This window comes from Eubalaena glacialis, chromosome 3, assembly GCF_028564815.1.
Source record: "Eubalaena glacialis isolate mEubGla1 chromosome 3, mEubGla1.1.hap2.+ XY, whole genome shotgun sequence".
In the NCBI taxonomy this organism is placed as follows: domain Eukaryota; kingdom Metazoa; phylum Chordata; class Mammalia; order Artiodactyla; family Balaenidae; genus Eubalaena; species Eubalaena glacialis.
This window is the reverse complement of record NC_083718.1, coordinates 77,338,928-77,366,208: the sequence shown is the minus strand read 5'-3', so window position 1 is coordinate 77,366,208 and position 27,281 is coordinate 77,338,928. Positions and strand designations below refer to the sequence as shown.

Here is a 27,281-nt window from a genome sequence, read left to right as displayed (position 1 = left end):
CCTCTGTGCCCAGCCTGTCCCTCCGCCAGCCACCTCCCAGGCCCCAGGAGTCTTGATTCTCAAACTTCGGAGAGGCTACATCTGGAGGGCTTGGGAGACCCTCTCCCCTCCATCTCCAAGCAGACTTCATGCTGCTCCTTGAGCTGCCTTTGACTCTCACCAGGGCCCCCCTCATACACAAGGGCTGGCCTGGGGTTCCACCACTACCTTTTCCTGGCTTCGGTATCCCCACCACCTCTACAGTTGGAAGGAACAGTCTCTGCTTCTTTCTCTGGGAGGTTGGATGTAGCCTCAGGAGACCCAGATTGTGACTCTGTTTTATCAGCTCAAATTGTTCAATCTCCCTGGGCCTCAGTTTCCCCGTCAGGAAAACAAGAAGAAGCGTCAGATCGCATGGCATCTGGCCTCTGGGATGCTGAGGGGGCTGCACCCCCTCCGCCTGTCCCTAAGGGGCATGTCCCCAACCCGGCACGGCCTCTCCCTGCTCTCAGCAGCGGTGGCCCCAGGCCAGGGCTTGGAGGGTGAGGGGAGCCCAGGGGGAGCACTCAGTGGGACAAACGGACCTTCCACAGGCCAGTTGCTTAAGGGGCGGGAGGGGAGGAGTCCTCAGAGATCCTGTTTCAACAAACGTTTCTTTCCCGAGAAGGGGAAGGCGGGGGGAGAGGGGGAGAGGGACCTATTTAAAGCTCCCCTGTTGCTCACTGTCTCTGTCTGTCTGCCGGGGTCTCTGGCCACCCCAGGCTGGCGGTGTGAGCTTGGGATCCTCCTGGTGACCTCCCCCATCTAGGTCCCTCAGCCACTCTGCCCCAAGATGGGCCGTGGGGTGAGTATCCCCAAAGAGCAGGGGCCTCTCTGGGGGGAGCTGTAGGGCTCTCTGGACGGTGAGGGGGGCTGGAGGGAAAGGATGAGGTGGAGATGGGATACGGAGGGAGGAGCAGTGGGCTGGTTTGAACTTGGAACTGACAGTGTCCCAGCTACGACTGTGTGCACAGCCCCACCGCACAGACCCATAGCGCTCAGCGGCCCAAGCGCTGTCCTCTCCACCAGCACCCCCAGCACTAGCCCCGCAGCCCACCACTCGCATCCCCTCCTGCCCTCCCTCCACCCCCTCCCTCATCTCTGTCCCTGCTCCTCCAGCCACATCCCCACGGTTCCTCCTCTCTCACCGCATCTCCCAGCCTCCCAGCTGAAGGGACATTTGGTACTGTTAATCCTCCCCGCCTTCGCCACCCTCTGAAAGTATCCATTCCTCTGGGAGTCCCAGCCTGAGAGGATGGGGGTCCAATCTGAGGTTGGAGAGAGGGGCAGGGGCCATCCACTCCAGAGTCACCAAGCAGTTCTGGACACCAGCTCCAGGGGCCCTGAGCTCCAGGACAGCTGGGCGGAGGGTGCGGAGGAAGAGTGATGTGCCCCCAGCCCCCCGTCCAGCGCCCCCGGATGTCCCGGGCAGCATTGTCCTCTGGCTGCAAGCCATGTGCTTTGAGGACTTTCCCAGAGGCTGGTGAGAGCCGCCGGCACCCCCCTCAGTCCACCCCAGCCTGTGGCATTCTGCAGCACTGGGTATGCCAAGGGGAAGATTAACAACTACCAGGGAAGGGGGGTGGGGGGCAGGGCCAGGGCTTTGAATTCTTTGAAATGAAATTTCCATATGGAGAAAAGGGACCCAATCCCTTTACATCCTGCGCCTGGCGGCTTTCCTTTTGTGGAATGCTGGCAGAGGAGAGCAGGGAGGGAAAGGGCCTGGGGAGCGATGGGAGGGTGCTGAGGAAAGAAGGCGCCTGTGGGGAGCTGTAGGGCTCTTTGGGCCCAGGGGGGTCAGGCAAGGACATGGTATCACACGGAGTTTAGCAGCTGAGAAAACTCGGAGCTTGGACACCAGGGTTCCTGAGCTAGGGTGGGAGCTATAAATAGAACTGGTGTGTGAGTGTGTGTGTGTGTGTGTGTGTGTGTGTGTTCTCATGTGTTCTCCATAGGCTGCAGTTGATACAGACATGCATGGGTTAGCACCTGTGTTTGTGTCTCAGCAGACAGATTTGCAAATGTGCAGACCTTCAAGCATGAGTGAGCATAGATGTCACGGTGTGAGGGCACGTGAGGTCTGTGAAGAGCTATGTCTGACGTGTGGGCTTCACAGAGGAAGAGCTCACAACCATGGGAAGATACTGTCTGGGGACCTTCAGCTGCACCTTGACATCTTTTGTTCCCCCAGGGAACGGGAGTCCCCAGCTGAGGCGCAGGACCTCTGACCTCTCCCCTCCTCCACCTTAGCACAGGGTGGACCCAGCTCAAGAGGTCCTGCCTGAGAAATGATTTGACCTTGACTTCTTCAGGGGTCTGTGCTTCTCCCCCAGCATCCCTGAATTCCCTTCCCATCTACTCCCAGTAGCGAGTCAGGGAGCAGGTCTGGTTCTGTCCAGACTGAGGCTGGGGAGAGTGGGGGGACTTAGGGAGGGAGCTTGGAGTTCACCCAGCCAGGAGACCCCTAAAGAGGGAAGGCACCCCCCATCCAAATCCTCCTTTTCCCTGCAGAGCAAGGGCTCACTGTCACCTCATCACCCTGTGACTGTGAAGGGCAGCATGGGAGTTGGGGGAAGGGACAACCCTGGTGGGAGGGAGCCCAGCCTGCTCCAGCTGCCACCAAAGGGCAGCGGTGGGGGGAGGGCTGGCTGATTTCCAGCTGCCCTGACTCTGTCCCAGCCCTGGGCTTTCTCAGAAAGAACTCTCTGTTCTCCTTCAGCACTCAAGGCCCAGGGAGGGGGACTTTGGACTTGTGGATGGGGGAGGGAGGAGGGGAGGGGAGTGGTCCTTGCTTCCTCTCTTTCTTTCTTGCCTGGGCAGCCCGCTGGCCCCGAATCTCTGCAGGTTCCTGGCTGCAGAGCCTGAGATCCCTGCCAGGACAGGAGGTGGGACGGAGCAGTGTGTCCCCAGCTCTGTGCCTGCCTGCAGGAAAGCAGGATGGGCACTTAGGGAAAGGGGCTGCTGCTCAGAGCTTCTTTGCTTAGCCACCATCTGTACATGCCAGACGTACATATGTGGGCTGGGAAATTTTTTAAACCATGCCTTTGATTCTAATTTTCATGAACTTTATTTCATGCCTGTATGTACAGAAATTCTCTGGGCTCTGCTCCTTGGCCCCCAGGCACAGCCCCCTCCTCTGTGAATGCCCGGACCCTGTTCCTGCCCTGGGAGCTATGGAGGGTCACACTGAAGCTTATCCAACCCAGTCTCTGGCCTCTTGTCTCTTCGCTGCTTTTCATCCATTTCTCAGTGCTGTCCCACCAAGGACAGAATCCAAAACATTAGATTTGTGAATCCAGGACGTTTCAATCCATTCAATTAAATGAGCCCCCCTGAGTCACCTGGGGAAGCGAGAGGTAACACTACTCACAGCCCTTCCCCACTCCTACTGTTGGGCTGCTTCGGTCTCCCCAGGAAGATCAGCCTTCAGGAAGCCAAAAATAGCCTTGATTCATAGATGTTTCACATGGAAACAAATGCAAGATTTACTGATCATCTTTGCTGAGAAGAGCACTTCTGAGCAACACAGCCTGCAAAGAGGCTAGGTCATTCTAATGATCCTTCTAGGTCTTTAGTGTCTGGGCAATAACGGTGTCCACCTCTCACTGCACCTCCCCCACCCCAGTTCCTGATTTCACTGGTCAGACTTCTATATCTCCAGGTGCTAGATGCATGATCTCTTGTGATCAGGGCAGCTGCCACATTCCTTGGATGGCTCCTCTTTGATGGTAAAAAAATGTATCATCCCCAAGCACGGTGGATTTTTAGGGCAGTGAAACTACTCTGTACACTATAATAATGGATATATGTTATTATGCATTCATCCAAATCCACAGAATGTGCAACACCAAGAATGAACCCTAATGTAAACTATGGACTTTGAGTGATAATGATGTGTCAACATAGGTTCATCCATTGTAACAAATGTACCGCTCTGGTGCCAGATGTTGATGGTGGGGAGGCCGTGCAGGGTGGGGTAGGAGGTATATGGCAGCCTGTAATTTTTGCTCAATTTTGCTGTGAACCTAAAACTGCTCTGAATGAAAAAGTCTGTTTTTAAAAAATAAATTATCTTGCAAAAAAAAAAAAGGGCAAACACCTTGACTGTAGATCCCACCCAGGTGTTCCCTCTTTACAGAAAAAAAAAAAAATGAATTTCATCATAGTATAGAAAAGCTCATTCTTGAAACCCTGGCATGGCCCTTAGGGTCCAGTGGAAAAGTGGAGGCACAGGACAGGAACTGAACAGTCCCTCTGTGACAAGGACACGACATCCTGAGGGAGGTGGGAGGAGAGGAGCCTGGGAAGGTAGAGGGGGTGGGAAGGCACTTGTCACATCACCCCAGGCCTCCCCAGCTCCCTCCTATCCTATCACCCAAGACCCCTTGGAAGGAGAAATTCCCCACCCTCTCCCCCAGAAGGCCCCCTGTGAGACCCTGGAAGCCTGGTGGCGGTGAGGAGACCACAGACCCGTAAGAGGAGGGGGAAATGGTAGCCTCACGAGGCTCCTGTTAAAATGTTCACCTGACTTCACTAAAGGACCCAGGAATGCCTGGACCTAAGAGTTCCATGCATTTTCAGTTTTAGATTTATCCTCAGAGACAATTTCTTTTTTTTTTAAGTTAAGAACCTGCTGCTCTTTTTTTTTTTTTTTTTTTTTTAATTTATTTATTTATGGCTGTGTTGGGTCTTCGTTTCTGTGCGAGGGCTTTCTCCAGTTGTGGCAAGCGGGGGCCACTCTTCATCGCGGTGCGCGGGCCTCTCACTATCGCGGCCTCTCTTGTTGCGGAGCACAGGCTCCAGACGTGTAGGCTCAGTAACTGTGGCTCACGGGCCCAGCCGCTCCGCGGCATGTGGGATCTTCTCAGACCAGGGCTCGAACCCGTGTCCCCTGCATTGGCAGGCAGACTCTCAACCGCTGCGCCTCCAGGGAAGCCCCAGGAGAGACAATTTCTTTTTTTTTTTTTTTTAACATCTTTATTGGAGTATAATTGCTTTACAATGGTGTGTTAGTTTCTGCTGTATAACAAAGTGAATCAGCTATACATATACATATATCCCTATATCTCCTCCCTCTTTTGTCTCCCTCCCTCCCACCCTCCCTATCCCACCCCTCTAGGTGGTCACAAAGCTCCGGAGCTGATCTCCCTGTGCTATGCAGCTGCTTCCCACTAGCTATCTGTTTTACATTCGGTAGTGTGTATATGTCCATGCCTCTCTCTCACTTTGTCCCAGCTTACCCTTCCCCCTCCCCGTGTCCTCAAGTCCATTCTCCATGCTCAGAGACAATTTCTTACATTTTTAGACAAACAGGGCCCAGTTCCCTCCTCACCCAATTGTGTGCTGGGGCTTCAAATCCTGTGAATTGCCTCTTACCCAGTCGCAATTTTTTTTTTTCAGCTCTGAGGTCAACTTTTATTTCTTGGCTGACAGGACTTGCAGACACATGATCTTCCCAGCACCTTTTATCCTGCCCAAGCAGCGGCAGCCTAGTCCCAAAAGTGCCATGGCCAAAGGGGTTGGGGGGTCACTTCACATTCCAGGCTGGAGGAGAGGGGGGCTTGGGGGTACTCCCCCACAAACCTTTGCCAGCAAGAGGCCATGACTCACCCCAGCCCCAAATCCTGCATTCTGGTGGGAGGTGGCAGCAGGATAGGGAGGGCTCCCAGGACGCTCTGCGCGCCCATTTCCTGGATGCACTGATCCTCTGACTACTGATTTCTCCGTCCGTGAGCCCTGCTCATCCCATTTCCATGCTCCACCACCAGACCCTGTGGCTCCCCTCCTCCTCCAGGCACTTCCCTGCCCTGACCCCTGACTCCCCAAAGACTCTTAATTGCCCCCCCCCATTCCTAACTGTCTCGACTCCTCTCTGAGTAAAGCAGCCATGGTGTTGGGACGAAGACACCCTACTGCTCCCTCAACGACCCCCCTACCCTGTCCAGTCCCTTCTACAATTCTAAATAGTGTAGGATGGTGGTTTTTAAGGTTTTTGTTTACTATGCTTTAAGAGCAGGGTTCTTTCAACAAACAAAATCTTAGCATGAGCCCGACTACTCAAAAGCTAAGAGTGGGATCCTGAGTCTTGAGCCCCTCAGCCTTTCCCAAAGATCAAATGTAGAGCCCTGGGGCTCTGCTAATAGTTTTCAAACTGAGGGCCTGGGGTCCCCGCCACCCTGCAACCCCCTTTCCTCCCCTGGGATGACCACTGACTTTGAATCCACTGGCCCACCACTCCCAATGCCTGGGGTCCCAGGCTATCCAGTGGGAATAGAGGCTCCAGCCTCCGTCCTCCCTGACTCCCTGGGCTCTCCCTTCCTCTTGCAGGCCGGCCGCGAGTACTCACCTGCAGCCACCACTGCGGAAAATGGGGGCGGCAAGAAAAAGCAGAAAGAGAAGGAGCTGGATGAGCTGAAGAAGGAGGTGACCATGGTGAGCCCACAGCCAGCCCAGCCAGGCCATGGAAAAGGGCTCCCATATTGGGAAAGCTGCCCCTCAGGGAAGCTCGTGCCCACCCCCCCATGCTCCTTGCCTCACTGCTGTGCTCTCAGTGCCCGCAGATGCATTCTAGACACACGCACTCTGCCTCCTTCCCCAAAGCAACTTGCTTTCCCTTCTCCAGGACGACCACAAGCTGTCCTTGGATGAGCTGGGCCGCAAGTACCAAGTGGATCTGTCCAAGGTCAGTGAAGGGGCTTCTAGGGAGGGCACCAAAGAGGTGAGAGAACCACACAGCCTCAGGGTAGAAGGGGCCTTAAAACTCAAATCCAACCGTCTTTATAGTTAAGGAAACCGAGGCCCAGAGACAAGGGACTAGTTGGTGGCAGGGCCAAAGCTAGAACACAGATCCCCTGCTTCCTGGTCTACAGCTTCTTTCCTGAGTGCCTGGAAGCCAGAACTCCTTAAAACCCAGGCCCTGGAGGGCCTCTGGGCAGGGCTGTATCCCAAGCAGCTTCAGTGACACACCTTCTCTCATGGAACTGACATACATGCAATAGTGGGGGAACCCATGACTATTACCAGAGTAATGCGTTGGGTGCTGCTATGCATGTAGCACTGGGATAGATGCTTTACATACTTTCTTCTGATCCTTACAACAAGCCAGGTGTGGAGACCTGTTCATTAAAACAAGGAGACTCAGAGCGAGAATAGCTTCCCACGTTCATATCAATAGTTAGTGGCACAGTCACACTGCCAAGCCCATCATTGTGAAAAGTAAAAAAATCATTCATCAGAAATGTAATGGGTGCATACTTCCTCCTGTAGGCCTTCCTTGACTGCCTTTTTGAAAATTCTACACCCCCTTCCTTTACCTTACTTTATTTTTTAAAATAACACTTTTCACTCTCTGGCAGTAATGTCTACTTATAGTGTGTTACCTCACGAGATCATAAGCTGTACAAGGCAGGAACTTGTGGGTCTTGTCTATCTCTGGATCCCCAGCACTGACCATATTGCCTGGCATGTAGTAGGCGCTCAATACACATTTATTAAATAAATGAGGGGACAGATAAAAAGAGAAATAAGAAGTGGCCTCTGCATTCAAGGAGCTCAAAGTCTAGCAGCAGAAAGGAAGGCAAACAGAATTCCAATGCCATATAGTGAGTACAGCTCTAGAATCATGCCTGGGATACAATGGGACCCAGAGAGGGGGCATGTGAGCCAGCCTGGGGCTAGGGGAACAGGGTCAGGCAAAGATTTCTGGGGAAAGAGATGGATGGTGACAAAAGCTGTGTGACATTAATGGTCAATAATGTAGGACTCTTCTTGAATCCTTGGTGAAGGGGGGAATCTGAAGGCAGAGAGATGGGGTGGGGGGGTGGAGATCAATTGAGATGTCTTTCCAGGGAGTCTTATCAAGGCTGCCTCCAGAGGAGATTATTGTGGCCCTAACCAAAATGTGTCTCAACCCAAGGCTGACCAGAGGTGGGGGGACCACAGCCAAAATCCTACTCAGCCTTCAAGTCCTCCAACACCCATTGCAAATGCCACCTCCTCCGTGTGGCCTCTCCTGATGGTCCCCTATCCCTTCCGACCAGGTGGGATTTTTCTCTCCACCTGGACATTATTCCGCTGCCAGGGAGCTGGTGGGAAGTGGTGAGGGGCCTGGCTGGTTCCAGATGCAAGCTCAGCTCCCACACCTCTCCTTGCCTCCCTCAGGGCCTCACCAACCAGCTGGCCCAGGACATTCTGGCTCGGGATGGACCCAATGCTCTCACCCCACCCCCGACCACCCCTGAGTGGGTCAAGTTCTGTCGCCAGCTTTTCGGGGGCTTCTCCATCCTGCTGTGGATTGGGGCCATCCTCTGCTTCCTGGCCTACGGCATCCAGGCTGCCATGGAGGATGAACCGTCCAATGACAATGTGAGCCAGCACGCCTGACCCGTGGACCAGCCCATGATTCTGTCTTCCAACCCTGAATCTCCAGTACAGTGGGTGGGGGTCAGGGAACAAGACATTCCTGTACAGTCTGACAGCCCCTCTTCTCTTTAGGCTGAAAGGGGATGAGACTTCTATACATATCTACAGACATTCCTCCTCCAACACAAACATACACAATCATTCATGATTGAGACAGCCCCTCCCTGTTCCTTCACATTTGAGTGGGCTTGTCTGCATCCCTGGGTCTTTACCCCCTAGAGAGGTCCTAGTCCTGGGAACTCCCTATGATTTTCCCCACCCCCTCCAGTCTTAGGAGGCTGGGGATTAGGAAGTTGAAGGAGAGGTTGGAGAGAAGGACTTTCTTCCACCATTCTCACTCCCAGATGCAGACAAAGGGGAGCATTGAATGCTCATCCTGACTGGCAGCTGCCCCTCTAGGGTTGGGAAAAGGGCAGGTCCCTCAAAACCTTTCTCCTTACCAGCTGTATCTGGGCGTGGTGCTGGCAGCTGTGGTCATCGTCACTGGCTGCTTCTCCTACTACCAGGAGGCCAAGAGCTCCAAGATCATGGATTCCTTCAAGAACATGGTGCCTCAGGTAGATGGCAGAGCTGGGCTCCAGGCTGGGGCATAAGGTTTCTGGGAGACTCATCTCTTCAACTCCTTGGGCTCTGAGATGGAGGCTTGGGCAGAAAAGACCCTCCAGCTCTTCACACCAGGACCTATTTTGTTGCTAAGGGTGCAAGGTCTGTCCTCCTTGGTGGGGTTGGAGGCGAGGTGGGACACCAGCAAAAGAGGAAGGTAGGGGTAGAGATGAGCATCTCCTGAGATCCCCGGGGCCTCCCCACAGCAAGCCCTCGTGGTGCGGGAAGGAGAGAAGATGCAGATCAATGCGGAGGAGGTGGTGGTGGGAGACCTGGTGGAGGTGAAGGGTGGAGACCGAGTGCCTGCCGACCTCCGGATCATCTCTTCTCACGGCTGTAAGGTGAGGGGGCCAGGCCAGAGCCACTGGCTGAGTCCACAAAGCAAGCTGTATAAAGCTGAGAGGGGCCCGTTGGAAGTTTGAAGTTTGGGAGGCCCAGGTCCAGATGTCAACACCTGCCCCACACTGCCCAGCCACACCTTGTTTCACATATTACACGTATGCATCCTTGTATCTGTGTGTCATGAATGCTCTGCACCCCCGGTGTTTCTTTGATATCCACTTTATAGCAATCATGTATTGAGTATTATTATGTGTCAGATGCTTTATATACATTCACATAAGTTACCTAATTTAACCCTGCAAGAATGGTATAATCGTGCCGGGTGGTTGTATGTGGCCACACAATCATGCCATGCACAACCCTAGACGGTGCCATTGTCATCGACTATGGTGTTAATGGCACCCCCTGTAGTTGTGCAATGCAGAGATTCTACTTCCATTCTCCATTTTACAGATGAGTGAAGGGAGGCAATGTTGGTTAAATAACTTGCCCAAGGTCACAGAAGAAGCCAGTGAGAGCCCAGATTCCAAACCAGAGCAGGGACAATAGCTGAGTAATGCTATAAATATGTGATGAGGGCAAGTGTAATTCTGTCTTGGGTGTCATGGAGACTGAGTGTGGCTGGAGTCAGGACACAGCTGTGGGTGCATGAATGTGTCTGCCCATCTGATGACTCCACACTGCCTTCCTCCTCAGGTGGATAACTCATCCCTAACAGGCGAGTCGGAGCCCCAGACCCGCTCCCCCGAGTTCACCCACGAGAACCCCCTGGAGACCCGCAATATCTGTTTCTTCTCTACCAACTGCGTGGAAGGTGAGAGGCTAGCCTGGTGGGGAGCCCCTGGTCCCAGCATCAGCTGAGGGAGAAGCCTGCACCCTGAGCCTCCAGGCAGGACTGGGGGCTATGGCTGTACTTACTTGTCAAAAGCCCGGCTATGGAGGAGGGAATTGAAGGGGCAGAGAGCCCTGAGTATTACAGAACTAGTCCCCTCCAGAGAGCAGGGAATTGGCTGGGGCGGCATGACTCCAGGGAAAAGTCACCTCCCCACAGAAAGAGCTCTGTTCTGTCCACCCCAGGACAATGCAGATTCCCAAGCCTTCAGATATGGGCCAAGACATACACATACACATACGCACACACGCGCAGGCACACACACACACACACGCACACGCCCCAAACCATCCTTGATTCCTAGAAGTCTCTGGTTTGACTGATGGCTTCCATCTCTCCTGGTTCTGGGACTAGTTGCTTCATTCTCTGACCCTTGCTTTGACCAGGGCCCAGGCTGGGGAAGGGACAGGAAAGCTTTCAGTCCAGGTGAACATTCAGGCCTTCCTTCAGGCTGCATCCTGGCCTGCGCTTCACCAAAAGAAACTGTTGGTCATGCACAGGCTGCCCGGTGTGCCCCACCACTGCTCTGGGTTCTAGAGATGACCAAAGGCCAGGAAGAGCTCCCAGAGCTGCCGCCACTGAGTGGCCAGAGTCCAAGCACAACCGAAACACCTGCCTTCTTTGGTTGTGCCAGTGAGCAGGGTCGGGCTGACTCGGAGAGGGAGGTCGGGGCCAGAGCTAGTGGGAGGAAGAGCCTGACTAGACCCTGGGCCTCAGAAAGTGAGTCAGAGGAGGCTTTGCACCCCCCTCCTCACACATACCTTTCCCTTCCCTTTTCTCATTTCTCTTCAGTGTGTATACTGTTTCTCTGGGCTTTCCCCCTCCTTCAGCAAATTAGAATCATAGTGAAAATCACCAAACATTGTTTCCTAACTTTTTAATGTACTGAGATTCTGAAATTTGCTCTACATTTCCCACAATTGATAAAAATGCCTAGTAAAACATGTCCATTGCTTACTCTGAACTGGCTTTGAAGAGAGGAGAGGAAATAAATGGAACTAACATTTGTTGAGTGCCTACTATGTGCCAGGCACTGCTCTAGGTGTATGACAGCACTGTCTCATTTCATGATTAAAACAATCCCTAGGTAGAAATTCAAAGATGGATGCAAACCCAGGTTTGGCTGGCTCCGATACATGCTCTTTCCACTCCAGCACACTTCCTCCCCTGAAGACCCCTGGAATGTCTACATAAGGGCTAGAGATTGCCTAGCTTCCTCTATAAAGATTCGTGCCTAGTGTTGAGAAAGAAAAACTTAAGACTACAGGGAAAATCCATAAGTGCTTTACTTTGTGTTTGTAATATATTTTTGGATGATAACAAGTATGAGATTGATTTTACTGAAATACCACAGGCAATACTTTTATTTCATTTACTGAATCTCCTCAGTTTGAACCTTGAGTTTATTTGCAAGGTTTCTCCCCAGGCCCAGGTATAAGAGAAAATAATTTGCTGTTGTATTGAGTCTGGGATTGGCCATCTATGCTGGGAGAGGAAACCAGGGAGGTACGATCTAATGACAGTGACCCACCAGGATTGGAGTCTTTGGCTTGTTTACTCTGTGATGGTTTTCCTCTCCCAGGAAGTAGGATGAGACTTCAGTTCCTGGGACCCCAAGGCACCCAACCTGGTGTCCCTTCCTGTGTTGTAGGCACTGCCAGGGGCATCGTGATTGCCACAGGTGACCGGACGGTGATGGGCCGCATAGCCACTCTGGCCTCAGGCCTGGAGGTCGGGCGGACACCTATAGCCATGGAGATTGAGCATTTCATCCAGCTGATCACAGGGGTGGCTGTGTTCCTGGGGGTATCCTTCTTCGTGCTGTCCCTCATCCTGGGCTACAGCTGGCTGGAGGCAGTCATCTTCCTCATCGGCATCATCGTGGCCAATGTGCCTGAGGGGCTGCTGGCCACTGTCACTGTGAGTGGGTCAGGCCAAGGGGCCTCCAGGGGAGGGCTTTGCTACCCTGCCTCAAAAGCAAGAGAGGCTATGGGTTCTCTGCAATTTTTTTACTTCCAGCCCCTAAAATCACATATTTGATTCTCCTTTAATACATGGCTTAGAATGTGAGTCTGAAAAAGATCATTTAATACGTGGCTCAGAGTTTGAGTCTGAAAGGTTTCAGGTTGGGCTGTGCCTTCGCTCTCAGTTTCTCTCCCAGAGCTTGTCCTGGTTGCCTTTTCTCACAACCCTTGTACTAGTCATCTCCCCACTGCCCTCTGGAGCTCATCCTGGCTAACCCTCCCGTCAATGCTCTCTCCAAGGTCACCAGTGACTAACTAGCAAATCCAGTGACCTTTCCTCAGCTCCCGTCCTTAACTCTGCTGCTGAAATGGATACTGCTGTCCACCCTCCTAGCATTCTCTCCTTCATTGATGACTGTGACTCATCACTACCCTGATTCTCCTCTCCCCAGTCCCCTGCACTGTCTCCTCCTCCCCACCTCCACCGATCCTCAGTCCTCAGTGCTCTGCTTTCCTCCTGATGCCCCTGAGTAAGCTCATCTCCTCCCAGTTTCTGGTGCCTGTTCGGTGTTGATGACTCACACATACCTACACCCTGTTCTACTCTGGCCCTCTCTGGAGCTCTGGCCAAATATCTTCAACTCCCTACTGGACACTTCACCTAAATATACACTCATGATCTCAGCTCAACACATCTAAAATGGAACACATTCATGACTTACACCTAGGTCTCTCTCTGTGTTCGTGGAGTAGGATCAAGGGAGGAGGGACAGAGCCATGGTCTGGGGTAAGGACATGGATATCTCCAGGTTCAGGCTGAGCCCTTTTTATTGCCCTCTCTCTCTACCAGGTGTGTCTGACCCTGACAGCCAAGCGCATGGCTCGGAAGAACTGCCTAGTGAAGAACCTGGAGGCGGTGGAGACGCTGGGCTCCACCTCCACCATCTGCTCCGACAAGACGGGCACCCTCACCCAGAACCGCATGACCGTCGCCCACATGTGGTTTGACAACCAGATCCATGAGGCCGACACCACAGAAGATCAGTCTGGTGATTGAGTGCTCTACCCAGAGTGGGTGGAGGGGACCGGAGGATGTTCAGGGCACTGGAGTGGTGGGGCGGGTGGGGTGAGATAAGAGGTCTAAAGGAGAGCCAAGCTCCTGCTTCTCTCTCCTTTCCTCCCAGGGGCCACTTTCGACAAACGATCCCCCACGTGGACCGCCCTGTCCCGGATTGCTGGTCTCTGCAACCGTGCTGTCTTCAAGGCAGGGCAGGAGAACATCTCTGTGTCTAAGGTAGGGGGTCGGGGGATCGCCACAGCCTGCCCACTTTGCTGACGCCCAGCTTCCCCTCTTGCACCCTGTGGCTGCCTCGGGGACGTCAGTGCCCTCCCTCCTTGGTCCTCCACTGTGACACTGAATTCTCCTTGTTGGCAGCGGGACACAGCTGGTGATGCCTCCGAGTCAGCTCTGCTCAAGTGCATTGAGCTGTCCTGCGGCTCCGTGAGGAAGATGAGGGATAGAAACCCCAAGGTGGCGGAGATCCCTTTCAACTCAACCAATAAGTACCAGGTCTGGTTTGGGTGCCAGGTCAAGGGAAGAGGGAGAGATGGAAGTGAGGGGCACACAGAGTCAAAGGGGAATCAACAGCAGGAGAGAGAGCATCTGAGCACCCTCTCACCCCTGCCTCATCCCCCGGGGCAACGTGGGTGACCAGATGTCTGGTTGCAACGATCAAGGCCACACCCAGCTCCCAAACCTTCATTCCTTTACTACAACCTGTCACCTTCTCAACTCTTCTTCCCAGGGCTCCACATCCTCTGGCTCCAGTCCCCCAACCCTTCCATCCCATTCAGTTGAGCCATACGTTGGAAATTTCCTTAGGGTATCCCTCAGCCTGCGGGCATCTGTTAAATGCCAAGAATGCAGTCTCAGCTATGTCCTGTAAAAGCCATAGGGGTAAAGCTCCCCTAAGGCCAGTGTGGTGATGGGGCGTGCTGATGACAAAGCCACCTCTCCCCTAGCACAGGGCCTGTCCTAACTGATTGGAGTAAATATTTGCTGAGTGAATGAATGTCCTATGGGAAGATGACTCTCAGGTTACAGGGTTAGGACTATGAGGTCCAAACAGCCATCCATACACGGAGACTCTCCCTATGTTGACAATGGTTGATGGATCAGGGGTTATTTTATTAAGGGAGTTTTCCTTACCAGCCTCTGCTCTGTCCCAGGCCCCGTACTGGGCACTGGAGCTTCAAGACAAGTGTGGCGCCTCTGTAACTGCCTTTCCTCTTTCTCCAGCTGTCCATCCACGAGAGAGAAGACAGCCCCCAGAGCCACGTGCTGGTGATGAAGGGGGCCCCCGAGCGCATCCTGGACCGGTGCTCCTCCATCTTGGTGCAGGGCAAGGAGGTCCCTCTGGACAAGGAGATGCAAGACGCCTTCCAGAATGCCTACCTGGAGCTGGGAGGACTGGGGGAGCGAGTGCTAGGTGAGGGGCCAGACGCAGGGAGCAGGGCTGAGAAAGGCTTCCCTGGGTTGAGGGGCTCTGGGGGCAGCCCGGCAGCCACCTTGCTGCTCTCACTCCTCCCTTCTGTCCCCTTCAGGTTTCTGTCAACTGAATCTGCCCTCTGGAAAGTTTCCTCGGGGCTTCAAATTCGACACAGATGAGCTGAACTTTCCCACGGAGAAGCTCTGCTTCGTGGGGCTCATGTCCATGATTGACCCTCCACGGGCTGCCGTGCCGGACGCTGTGGGCAAGTGCCGGAGTGCAGGCATCAAGGTACTAGCCTCACTTCGTCCCTTCTCCCAAACACCAAAAGTCCAGGGGCCGCAGAGGCTGCTGCCCTGGGGAGACCTGGGCCACTGGTGGCCTCCTTCCTGCTGACTCAGAGGAGAAGCCGTCCATCTGCAAGGAAAGGTCGGTCCCTGCCTTGGAGCTCTCACCCTTGTCCCTTTTGCTCAGAGTGACCAGTCTCCCACACGCATCCTCTCTCTCTGGGGCACGGCTCCTTCCATTCTGGTTTCAAGCCGATCAGTCACCCTTATCGTGGAGATCTGGTTGTCCTCCCCTTCCCAGCTACTGCCCAGTCTCTCTAGCCATCTAGGATGAGATTAGTAGGCTCTCGCCTGCAGCCACTCACCTCCGCCCCATAACCCCGTAGACTAGCTCTGGTCCTCATTCCACCAAGCATACCTCTCCCACGTTCTCTTCTCCAACTGCAATTGCTTCTCAATGACCACTCCCTTCTCTGTACGACATTTGTGCTTCATTCAACAAATATTTATTGTTTACCAAGCACTGTTCAAGGTGCTGGAGTTCAACAAACAAACAAAAATCCCTTCCATCTTGGTTACTTTCTTGTTTCCAAGATACAGCTCTTTACCACTCTTAACCTGTCCAGTTACCGATTCTGGTGCCATCGCTTGTTCCTCCTTTTTCAACTTCTCACCTACTTCCAAATCAGTTCAACTCAACCTGTCTACTGAGGGCCAGGGACTGCACCAGGCACTGGGGATACAAAAGACAAATGAGATACAGTGCCTGGCCTCCGGAGCTCATGATCCCTCAGGGGAAACAAATGCCTTTAAGTTAATCACAGAACAATTTTAACAGATAGGGTCTTTGAGCACCCGCTAAGGGTCAGATACTTTAATAATAAAAAGAGCCCATTGTTTTGTGAGGTTTTATATGCATCAGGCACTATTCTAAGCACCAAACCTGTATGATCTCATTTGATTTTCACAACAACCCTACAAGTAGGCACTAGTATTTTCCCTTATCTACAGAGACGAAAACTGAGACGCAAAGTAACATGCCCAAGGCCACAGAGTTAATAAGTGGTAGAGCCAGGATTTGAACTGAGGTATCTGCTATTTTTTAACCATCACGCTAGAGGGCTTATATGTATATATGCACATATATGTGATTTCTGAACCCTGCAACCACTCTAATGTCTCTAAGGTAGGCATCATTATCCCCATTTAAAAATAAAACAAGCTGAGACTCAGAGTGGGTAAGTAGCTTTCCCAAAATAAAACTGCTAGTAAAAGGGAGACTGGCTATAGGAAGCCTGGCCAGCTCATCCAGAAAGCCTGTGCTCCCCTTCTCGCTAGGCAGCCTGTTACCATGATCAGAACAGTCACTGAGGCCTGGGGAAAGCATGTCCAGGGAACTCAGAGCAGCAGGGAGCAGTTAAGTCCACCTCGGAGAACTGGACAATATTTTACAGAGGGCATGATATTTGATCTGGGCCCCAAAGGGTGAAGAGCATTTTGTAGGTGGGGAGGGAGCGGAAGGCATGTCAATAGCAGGGAACAGTGTGTACCCAGCCATGGTTGGACTGCACGGGGCATGTGCGCATGGCAGTGGGGGGTGGCCGAGGAGCGCCGGAGATGGTGACTGCAATCAGGGCCAGGGCCAGTTGGAAGGATTTTGCTTAAATGCCAGACTTGGGCTTTATCCTGAGAGCCACAGAGAGCCGCAGGTGTCACAGGGCAGAGCTAGCCCTTAGGAGGCTACCTGGATGGAGGAAGGGCTGGATTTGGAGAAGAACTGGGGTTGGGGAGACAGCGTAAGAGGCTATTACAACAGCAAGATGATGACCCAAATGAGGGCAGCGACAAAAGGAGTGGAGTAGTTACTTTTGAGAGATGTTTTGAGAACTTGGTGACCAAACTCAAATGGGGAGGCGAGAAGATCCAGGAGATAAAGGGACTGAATGAATTGAATGGATAGTATCTCAGGTGGGGAGCAGAGGAGAAGGCTCGGTGGGGGTGGGGAGTAGAGATAAGGAGGTCACTTCGCGTTGAGATCGGAAGGTCTGTAAGATGCCCAGGGGGAGAGGTTTCAGGGAAAGTAGGAATATGGCTGAGAGCTCAAGAAAGGGGGCCAGGACAGGAGAGTTCAGTCTCGTTCCCATGTGAGTACAGATTAAAGACACGCTAGTATGCTTGATTCTATTGCTCAGGAAAAGATCAGGGGTGAAGAAAGGGGAAGGGAAGGAAACCCTGGGCCACACCAACAGGAAGGGCAAGTGGAGAAGGAGGAACCAGTGATGAGGGGGAAGGTGGTGACAGGTAACCCTTAGTGAGTGTCCACCTAAGGCCACTAACTCCTCAAGACGACCCTGAAGGAAAGACTCATCATCTCCATTCTGCTGAGACTCAGTGAAGGCACTTGGGGAAGGTCAGTGTTTCACCTTAGGTCTGCTAGGCGACACCAAAGCTGCTTCCTCGCTCAGGTGGGAAAGAGAACGAAGAGGGATGGAGGGGAACTGGGAATGAAGGAGTCCATGGGAGCCAAGGGAGGACAGGGCTTCAAGGAGGGTGTGGTAGACAGTGCCAAACCCCTCAGAGGGTTGAGTAGGATGAGGACTGCTAAGAAGCTTTTATCTTTCAGCTGGGAGGCCCATGTGGCTTTTGGGGGCAGAAGAGAAGGCAGTGGGGCGTGAAGAGGCTTCCTTCTCAGTATCTGTGGGATTTGTCCCACAAACCCCCACATGCAAATGGTCTCCTAAGCCAGCTCTGACCTCCTGATGCTTGCAACATCCTCTTTACCAGCCTCTCAGATGCTAACCACCTTCCCCATCCAGCTCCATCCATTCTGCAACAGCAGCAATGAATGTCACGGTTCAGTCAGGAATCACCTTCTTCCCACGTTGGGAAGGGATGTCAGAGGCAGAGGAACAGGTGGTGGAAGGCAGCAGGGAGGGATGGGAGGGAATGTCTCCCTCCCATCCCTGCCCTGTCTGATTAGGATGTCTGCAGACATCACACTGGGCACTAAGAAAACCATGTCCGTTCTGGTTCCCTGAGACCCGGAGCAAGCCATGGGCCCCTTGCTAAGCCTTTGTTTCCTCATTGGTAAAATGAAGGAGCTGTTAGGGGTCCTTCCAGCTGTGACAACCTCATATCCCATGAAATTCAAACTCCTAAACAATCCTTGAGGCTGCTCTTCCAAGGGACCCTCATTAACTTGTTACTCTGTCAGAGAGGCTTTCCTCCAGTTAGGCAAACTATCTCTGATCTCCTGAACACAACTTGTCGTTGTCTCTCCCCCTCACCCACTCTCTCTCTCTCTCTCTCTCTCTCTCTCTCACACACACACAGAGAGAGAGAGTTCCATTATTTTGGCTGGGATCTTCCAGTCCCACCTTCTAGGGGTCTAGTTCTTCCGACTTTGGGAAAGGAATAAAAGGAGAAAAAAAAAAAACCTTAATGCTGCTTTCCTTTTCCCTTTTCTCCTTCCTGCCAGGTGATCATGGTGACCGGGGACCACCCTATCACAGCCAAGGCCATTGCCAAAGGTGTGGGTATCATATCAGAGGGCAACGAGACGGTGGAGGACATTGCAGCCCGGCTCAACATTCCTGTCAGCCAAGTCAACCCCAGGTGAGGCTCTGCAGGACCCCTCCCCCATCAACTCAGCCTCTCCCACAGGATGCTTGAGCATCCCCTGAGGGTATCTGGTCCTAACTGCCGGTGCCCTGGTCCCGAGTCTGTGGCCAGACTGTGCCACTGATTAGCTGTGTAACCTTGGACCTGTCACTTTACCTTCCCGAGCCTCCATTTTCTCAACTTCAAAATTAGGGTAGTATCCACGCTGCTGGTTGCTATAGGAGCGAGATACGTATAAAGGAAGTAGCACCTGGCCCAGCACACTGTACTGATGACTGTGATGCTGCCGCGTGGTGAGGACTGCGCACCACCCCCTCAAAGAGAGAAATGGGAAAGGCAGGTCACCGAGTGTCAGGGAGAGGAAGACTGAAGCTGTTGGGGAAGACCCGGCAGTGGCGAGGAGGGCTGGTGGGGTACCAGGGAATCAACCAGCTCTGCCTCTGCCTCCAGAGAAGCCAAGGCGTGTGTGGTGCACGGCTCTGACCTGAAGGACATGACGTCAGAGCAGCTGGACGAGATCCTCAAGAACCACACGGAGATTGTCTTTGCCCGGACGTCTCCTCAGCAGAAGCTCATCATCGTGGAGGGCTGTCAGAGGCAGGTGAGCAAGGGGGTAAGGGTCAAGGCCAGGGCCAGGGCCAGGGCCAGGCGCGTGCAGGGGCTGCACCCCCAGCCTGGCTGTACCTTCTCCCCAGGGAGCCATTGTGGCGGTGACAGGGGACGGGGTGAACGACTCCCCCGCGCTGAAGAAGGCGGACATCGGCATTGCCATGGGCATCGCTGGCTCTGACGTGTCTAAGCAGGCAGCCGACATGATCCTGCTGGACGACAACTTTGCCTCCATCGTCACGGGTGTGGAGGAGGGTGAGGGGGCTACACAGGCTGGGATGCCATCCAGGATGTCTGAGCTGGCACATCCGCTTCCCTGCCTTTTACCCCAATTACAGACTCAACTCAGGATTTCAGGCATCCACCGCCTGCTTTAGCTTCCCTCTAACACAAAATCTCCCTTTGTTGGGTAGACGAGCGGCCATGCTTCAGGGGCTAGGGGTGGGGATAGTCCCTCTGATCTCTCTGATGCCCTCAGAACCTCCCCACAGGCCGCCTGATCTTTGACAACCTGAAGAAATCCATCGCCTACACCCTGACCAGCAACATCCCCGAGATCACCCCCTTCCTGCTGTTCATCATCGCCAACATCCCCCTGCCTCTGGGCACTGTGACCATCCTCTGCATTGACTTGGGCACTGACATGGTGAGGCCATGGGTGGGAGGAGGGGACAGGCAAGGCAGTCATGGGGGCGCAGCAAGTAGGGGTGGGCCACAGATGGAAGGAAAGGTGCATCAGGGACAGCTGAGCAGGCTGTGAGGGTTGCAGAGATGAGCACAAAGCCTGGAAGATGATAGGGTCTTAGGTCTCTCTTTTTTTTGGCTGCGTTGGGTCTTCGTTGCTGTGCACTGGCTTTCTCTAGTTGCGGTGAGCGGGGGCTACTCTTCATTGCGGTGCACGGGCTTCTCATTGCAGTGGTTTCTCTTGTTGCGGAGCACAGGCTCTAGGCGCGCGGGCTTCAGTAGTTGTGGTATGTGGGTTCAGTAGTTGTGGCGCACGGGCTTAGTTGCTCCACAGCATATGGGATCTTCCCAGACCAAGGATCGAACCCGTGTCCCCTGCATTGGCAGGTGGATTCTTAACCACTGCACCACCAGGGAAGTCCAGGGTCTTGGGTCTTTATAAGTGTTTTAATTGTGTCAAAGATTCTTCACTGTTGATCATCCTCTGCTCCCACCCTCTCCCTTCAAATGCTGTCCTCTCCCCAACTGCCCCCTTGCACAGGTCCCTGCCATCTCCTTGGCCTATGAGGCAGCTGAGAGTGACATCATGAAGCGGCAGCCAAGAAACCCGCAGACAGACAAGCTGGTGAATGAGAGGCTAATCAGCATGGCCTATGGACAGATCGGTGCGGCCGGGCCCGGGGCTCAGGAGGGAACCCCAAGAAGATGCTTTTCCCAGCCTTTGGAGGGATGATCCCCCTGCAAAATTCCAGGACAGGGGCCAACTCCCCGAGGGTCAGGGATGTCCTTCTCTGGCCCGTAGGGGCTGGCCCCATCCTGTTACCTTCTATAACCCAGGCCCTGTCCTTTGTTCTTTGCCCACCACCCACAGGGATGATCCAGGCACTGGGTGGCTTCTTCACCTACTTCGTGATCCTGGCAGAGAATGGTTTCCTGCCTTCACGGCTGCTGGGAATCCGCCTCGACTGGGACGACCGGTCCATGAACGACCTGGAGGACAGCTACGGACAGGAGTGGGTAAGTGGGGCTGTGTAAGTGCAGATGCACACATATGAGAGGGTAGGGCTGAACGTCTGGCAGGAGTGGTCAGTCGTGGCCAGTGGGACTGGGGGCTAAGGGTGGAGTAGGTGCCCAGGGTTTAACATCTGCCCTGGACCACGCGGCACCCTGTTCCTACCCTTTCCTCTCACACTCTCACCTCTCTCTGCCCGCCCTCCCCCAGACCTATGAGCAGCGGAAGGTGGTGGAGTTCACGTGCCACACGGCCTTCTTTGCCAGCATCGTGGTCGTGCAGTGGGCTGACCTCATCATCTGCAAGACCCGCCGCAACTCAGTCTTCCAGCAGGGCATGAAGTGAGCACCGCCCACCGGCCCTGCCCACCAGGCAGAGCGCCTTCAGGGCGCACTCACCCACCCACACAGGCCCAGATCGGCTGGGGTCTCCGATTGTAGTTGCCCGGCTGTATATCCGTAGCCTTTTTGGAAATAGATGAGCGAAGAGGAAGGAGGGCTATGACTCTTTCTGATGAGTTTTAATTTGCTCCTAAAATCTCCTTCATTATGGTCTCCTTCCATCATCCTTCCTTTTCATCTTCTCCCCATATCTCTTCCCTCCCTCCCTTCTTCCTTCCTCACTTCCTTCCTCTATCTTATACTCTATACTCACCCCACCCCTTGGCCCAGCCCTAAATACAGGGTCTCCTGTGCTCCCCTCCACTCGGCAGGTAGCTCTAGTTTCTAGCACTTGCCTTGTGGTGGTGATGTTGCCCTTGTGGGAGCTGTGAGCTGCTCAGGGTCAAGTTCTTATAGTGTGAGTTACACGTGCCAGTCACTGTGCTAAGTGATTCACAGACATCGTCAAACCTCAAAGTAGCTCTGTGAGGGAGGTATTATTTTCATTCTATGCATAAGAGACCCCCGCAAAAAGTTAAATGGTGTGCCTGAGGTCACCCAGCTGGAAATAGCTCAGCCAGCTCTGTTTCTGAAGCCCAAGCTCAGGGCTACTACACTGGGTGGCTCACCTGTCACAGAGCCTGGCACCTGGGGGGTACCCAGTGATTCCTCTGCAGCTCCAGCCTGGATGGTGGTCGGTGCCGAAGGTATCACTCCCATTATCTTTCTTTTCTTCTCCTGCAAACAATGGGCACAATTCCCCACGTGAGTTTTGTCACAATTTCTTAGTTTGAGGAAAAAAAAAATGCCAAAACTCCAGTGAAGTTAATAGCGTTTGAGATCCTAGGGAGAGGAAAGGGAAAAGTCTGTTAGATGAAGGAAGGAGATTCCACTGAGCTAAAAACACTAATGGGGACAAGGCAGTGAGAAGAGAACAAGGACCAGAGGGTCCAAGACACAGGGTGACTGACCGTGCAGGGCATGGGTGACAGAGCAAGCAGGGGACATAACCAGCCCGGCTAAATCCTGCCCATCTGAGAGGCAAGTGGAAAAGAAACTAAACAAAAGTCAGACTGGGAAAGGGAAGGAGTACTAATACCAACAAGTAACCTGGCCCGAGGCAGCCTTAGCACCTTATGCCCCACCCTGGGGTGTCTGGACCCTCAGGGGTCCTCAGAGATGCTCTGTGCATTATTCAAACAGCTTTATGGAAATTAAGCACTTCCCTCTAAGAAGATTCCCAAGCTTACCAAAGTGTCATTGTCAGGCAGAAGGCTAAGTATGAACTATAGCGATCACATGTTAATGCACGATTCTCTTTGGAAACCATGTGTATTGCTAATTAATTTTTTAATTGGGAAAATATATTCATTCCTTTTTTTTTGGCCTCGCTGTGGAGCATGCGGGATCTTAGTTCCCCAACCAAGGATCGAACCCGTGCCCCCTGCAGTGGAAGCGCGGGCCCCCAACCACTGCCAGGGAATTCCCTATATTCATTACTTATTAACAAATGCAGCTGGAGAGACAAAAATCAATTAAAATGTGGCCTTTATAGGAGAAAAATAAGAGGGATCCTTAATGAGTGAAAAGTTTGGGAACCACTGGCTTAAGCCATGAAGAGGTGCAGTGCATGAGATTATAAAATACAACTAAGAACGTTCCATGTTCAAGAGCTCTCCACGCATTATCTCCCACAATCTTCCCAGCAACCGTAGGATATAAAGGTACTATCTCCTCCAGAGAAGGAGCATGAGACTCAGAGACGTTAAGCAACATTGCTTACAACCAGAAGCTAGTGAGTGGTCCGGCTGGGACTAGACCCCGCCTGTCCGAGTCCAGACACTGTCCTCAGAGCCTTATTCTCTCCTGTTCTTCAGTTCTGATGTGGTGAATATATATTCAGCACTTTTTATCCAGTGAGCTTTCCCTTTCTGAGTACTTTACAAACATTCCCTTCTTTATTGAATATCTATGACCAACAACTACCTGGGGCTGTAGGAGACACTGAGAGGGTAGAAGACATAATTGGGTCCTGAAGTGAAGGAGCAAGCATCTTGCTGGTGAGACGACACTTTGAAAGGCCACGTGCCTGGAGCAATAACAAGATTATAAGCTGCGTGAGGGCAGGTTCCCGGGTCTCCAGCAGGAAGCTTGCATTGACCACAGCATCTCCAGCACAGAGCGTATCACCCAACACATAGGAAACATTTATTTGATGAATGAAAGTATGTGTTATAGACAATAATCGGAGGTAAAATCAGTAAGCAGAAAAATTAAAGACAATCTTTCTTTGGTTACATTTAGCATGAGAAGAAGCATTTGAAGAAGGCATGGGAAGACGTCATTTATAGCCTTTCCCCAGCGTTTCTTCCCGCCTCTTTCCCTTCCACCACCAGGGGTCACCCTGGATCTCTGCCCCTCCTTGCCCTCCCCTCCAACGCTACCTACCCTCTTTTCTTTGCCTTTCCAGGAACAAGATTCTGATTTTTGGGCTCCTGGAGGAGACAGCACTGGCGGCCTTTCTGTCTTACTGCCCGGGCATGGGTGTGGCCCTGCGCATGTACCCGCTCAAGTGAGTGTCTCTTTAGAAGGGTCCCCTGCTAGAATCCAAGTTCTGGTCCCTTTGAAGCAACCTCTGATGGTCCTGACACTCTCCACTGTTTCCTCAGGGTCACTTGGTGGTTCTGCGCCTTCCCCTACAGTCTCCTCATCTTCATCTACGATGAGGTCCGAAAGCTGATCCTGCGGCGATATCCAGGTGGTAAGAACCTCCGCGCTGCACCCCGACCCCAGCAAAGTGCAACTCCCCACTGTGGCTACCTACCCCTCCAGGGCTCCAAACCCGAACTCCATTCCTACTACGGATCCTTGCTCCTTTTCCTCAGTGCCCTCGGATCCTCGGGTCCGGGGTCCTAGGAGCCCTGACTCTGCTGAACCTCTCCCTCTCAGATTCCCGTCCCACCTAACACACAACTGGTCTCTGAGGCCCTCCGCTTTCCACCTGAAATCACAGAACATCAGAACTAGAAGGGCCCTCCGAGGTCATCTAGTCCCACCTCCACATTTTACAGACAAAGAGAGGGGCAGAGGTGAATTTATTCGTTCAGGGCCAGAAAGCCGGAAGCAGCAGAACCGGCGCTACAACCCAGCCCTCCTAATTCCCAGTCATCAACCAAGTATTTTTTTTTTCCCAACAAGCATTTTTGATCACTTACTGGAGGTTGAAAATGAATGGCCCACAAGCCAAATATGGTCCATGGATATTGTTTGGTTTGGCTGCCCTATCTTGCACAGGTGTTTTTTGTTTTTTGTTTTTCAATTGGCCTAATATCTAAAACTTAGGGGCTTTCACATAAAATCCAAGTTTCTGGCTTCTCTTGAAAAATCACAGGCGCTGTGGATCCCAGGGCCCCATTTCTGGACAGCAACAATGGACGGCTGCCCTTTAGAAACTCACTTGTTACCTGAACAGCCCCTGTTGCCATTTGTATTTTCACCCCCAACCAAACCACTCTGGGCCCACCGTCCCCTGTGCTAAATGCAAGTCCCTCCTTTCCCCTAATCCATGGCCACATGGAGTCCCCTCCCCCACCCCTTCACCTTCCACAGCTGCTTTCCTCAGCCCCTTCCCCAGGCCTCAACCACCAAGCCCCTAGGACATTTATCTCTTGCCTCCTCTTAAGCTCACCCTGCAACCCCTGTGCCTAATCTTTCTAACAGGCTGGGTGGAGAAGGAGACATACTACTGAGCCCGTTGGAAAGAAGAACCAAGCATGGGAAAGACGGGGGGCCCTGAAGGTGTCGCAGGGATGGCGTTGGGGAGGGGTGGAAAACAGTGGGGTGGCATTTGGGGAGAAGACTTGGGGCGAGAGAATGAGGCAACTCAGCAGGCCGAGTTGCGGGGAGTGGGTAATTCAGCTTGGGGTGATTGCCCCAGAGGCCTATCTAGGAGCAATCAGCTCAGACACTACATGTCAGGGGTCCCTCCCCAGATCCTGCTCCACTCCACTCCACGTGCTGTCTACCTTACCTGAGGAACCGAGGGGTACCCCAGCCCTCCCCGGTCCCTGTTCCTTCACCCCCACCTCCCACTAGAACAGATCAACACCGAAAGGCAGGGGTCTGTCTAGACCAGGAGGGGAACTGTCTCAGATCACCCGTGTCCCTTTATCTCTCCAACCTCACCCCACTTCCCACCTTCACCCCTCATTTGCTTCCTGCCCAACTCTGTCCCCTGCTTCCCCCTCAGACCTGGAAATCACAAATGGTGCCTCCTGGTGAGTGCTAGGGCCTGAGGCCAGAAAGGGAAGCCAGTCGGTTGGAGAAGCTGGCCCATCTCCCGGTCAAAGCCATTTAGGAAGCGCCAGAGCAGAGCTGGGCGGGCAGGTGGGAGAGTGGGGTGTGGCGGAGCAGGGGGACACGAAAGGAGAGAGAATGTCAATACAGGATGTCTGACATAGATCTCTGGGCTCCAGCTCTGTGACCTGCCCTTCAGAGCAGCGGTCCCCAACCTTTTTGGCGCCAGGGGCTGGTTCCGTGGAAGACAATTTTTCCACGGACGGGGAGGGGGTGGTGCAGGGGGATGGTTCAGGAGGTAATGCAAGCGATGGGGAGCAATGGGGAGCTGCAGATGAAGCTTTGGTCGCTCACAACCACTCACCTCCTGCTATGTGGCCCAGTTCTTAACAGGCTGCGGATCTGTATGGGTCAGAGGCCCGGGTGTTGGGGACCCCTGCTTTAGAGCACCCCGCCAGCAGAACCAATTCCAATGTCACCAGAGTAGCAGCAGAGGCAGGACCAGGAGGCAATCTCAGGAGTTTCACTGAGATTCCCATGGAGCTTCACTGAGATTCCCATTCCCATGGGGTTCCCCACTGACCCTTGGTTTGTGGTCTGTTGGTCCCTGAGGCCTAGGTGTCACAGATGCTCCAGTTCTCTCCATCACGTGTGCTTGGTAACACCCCGCCCTTTAGAATGCTAAGTCCTCAGAAGTTCCATGTGGTGCTGAGAGGGGGAGCTGCCAGCTCATTCCCTGCCCCTCCCCCCTTCCCCTTCATGCCCATCCGGATGAACCTGCGTCACTCCCAGGCACTGCCGAGCCAGCCCTGGAAAAGGAGGTCCCTGGCCATAAGCTGGAATTGGGGTAGAGAAGTTCCCAGAAACTTCCTCTCTTCCAGGGACATGAAGAATCAGCTTAGGTCATGGATGTGGTTAGAACCTCTGGACAACAAGAGAGAACGTTAGGAGAACTGCCTTTGACCTTCTTAGACAGCAGGGCTGTTCCTCCCAGACAAACGCCTTTCACGCTGGTGATCATTGTGCCCACTTTCCCCTGAGATGAGGAGTTGGTTTCAGGTTCCTAGAGGAAGATGCTTTTCCCTCCCTAACCCCCTCCCCACCTCCACTTTGCTCTGCAGGCAGCTCTGCCCATTCTCTAAGCCTGGCTTAGAAGGCTTAGGGAATGTCCTGTAGAGAGAATCCTAGATGAACCAAGCAAGTGTGAGAGACACCTAAGGAAAATGGAAGACCTAAGGCAGAAAGGAAGGAAGCAGAAAAGACAAACATCAGGCCCATAAACAACCTCCCAAGGGCTATTACTTCATTACACTGGAATTTTACTTTATCAGAAGTACCTTGAAATAATGAGTCATTGCCTTGGGCTTGGAAAACTAAATGGGAAACCATATTAATTTGGGCCTGATTAATTTGAGATTTTATTGACCATGGACAAAAGTTTATGTTTGCACAATCAATAAAATGGCATTTGTTTAGTAAATTAAGAGCATAAACAATATTGCTAGGGTGGCATATGTAGTCTCCTAAAACAATACTTTTGGGGCACTTTAGGAATATCCATTTAGACATAGTGAATGCATGGGCTAATTGTCATCAGTTCTTATGTATTTGTTAAGAAACATCTACAAGACCTATACTTGGTGACCTTTTGTAAGACATTAGT

At 52.9% G+C, this 27,281-nt stretch overlaps 1 protein-coding gene across 1 annotated transcript; it reads left to right on the top strand.

The window, feature by feature from the left end:
- Positions 1-723: 723 nt before the first annotated feature.
- Positions 724-27,281, top strand: LOC133086735 (sodium/potassium-transporting ATPase subunit alpha-2). The gene is made up of 23 exons (XM_061183225.1): positions 724-823; positions 6,346-6,450; positions 6,641-6,700; positions 8,179-8,382; positions 8,883-8,996; positions 9,249-9,383; positions 10,081-10,198; positions 11,928-12,196; positions 13,091-13,289; positions 13,425-13,534; positions 13,676-13,810; positions 14,540-14,729; positions 14,845-15,020; positions 18,495-18,631; positions 19,088-19,238; positions 19,333-19,501; positions 19,738-19,892; positions 20,472-20,595; positions 20,802-20,947; positions 21,153-21,283; positions 23,793-23,894; positions 23,992-24,083; positions 25,043-27,281. Exons 1-23 carry the CDS (start codon positions 812-814, stop codon positions 25,069-25,071), a joined length of 3,063 nt encoding a protein of 1,020 aa, XP_061039208.1. The 5' UTR covers positions 724-811; the 3' UTR covers positions 25,072-27,281.

Bases quoted from the DNA above. Each gene is read 5' to 3' on its own strand.
- LOC133086735 (XM_061183225.1), top strand. The intron at 14,730-14,844 runs GTGAGGGGCCAG...TGTCCCCTTCAG, and splicing joins ACTGGGGGAGCGAGTGCTAG to GTTTCTGTCAACTGAATCTG. The intron at 19,239-19,332 runs GTGAGCAAGGGG...CCTTCTCCCCAG, and splicing joins TGGAGGGCTGTCAGAGGCAG to GGAGCCATTGTGGCGGTGAC.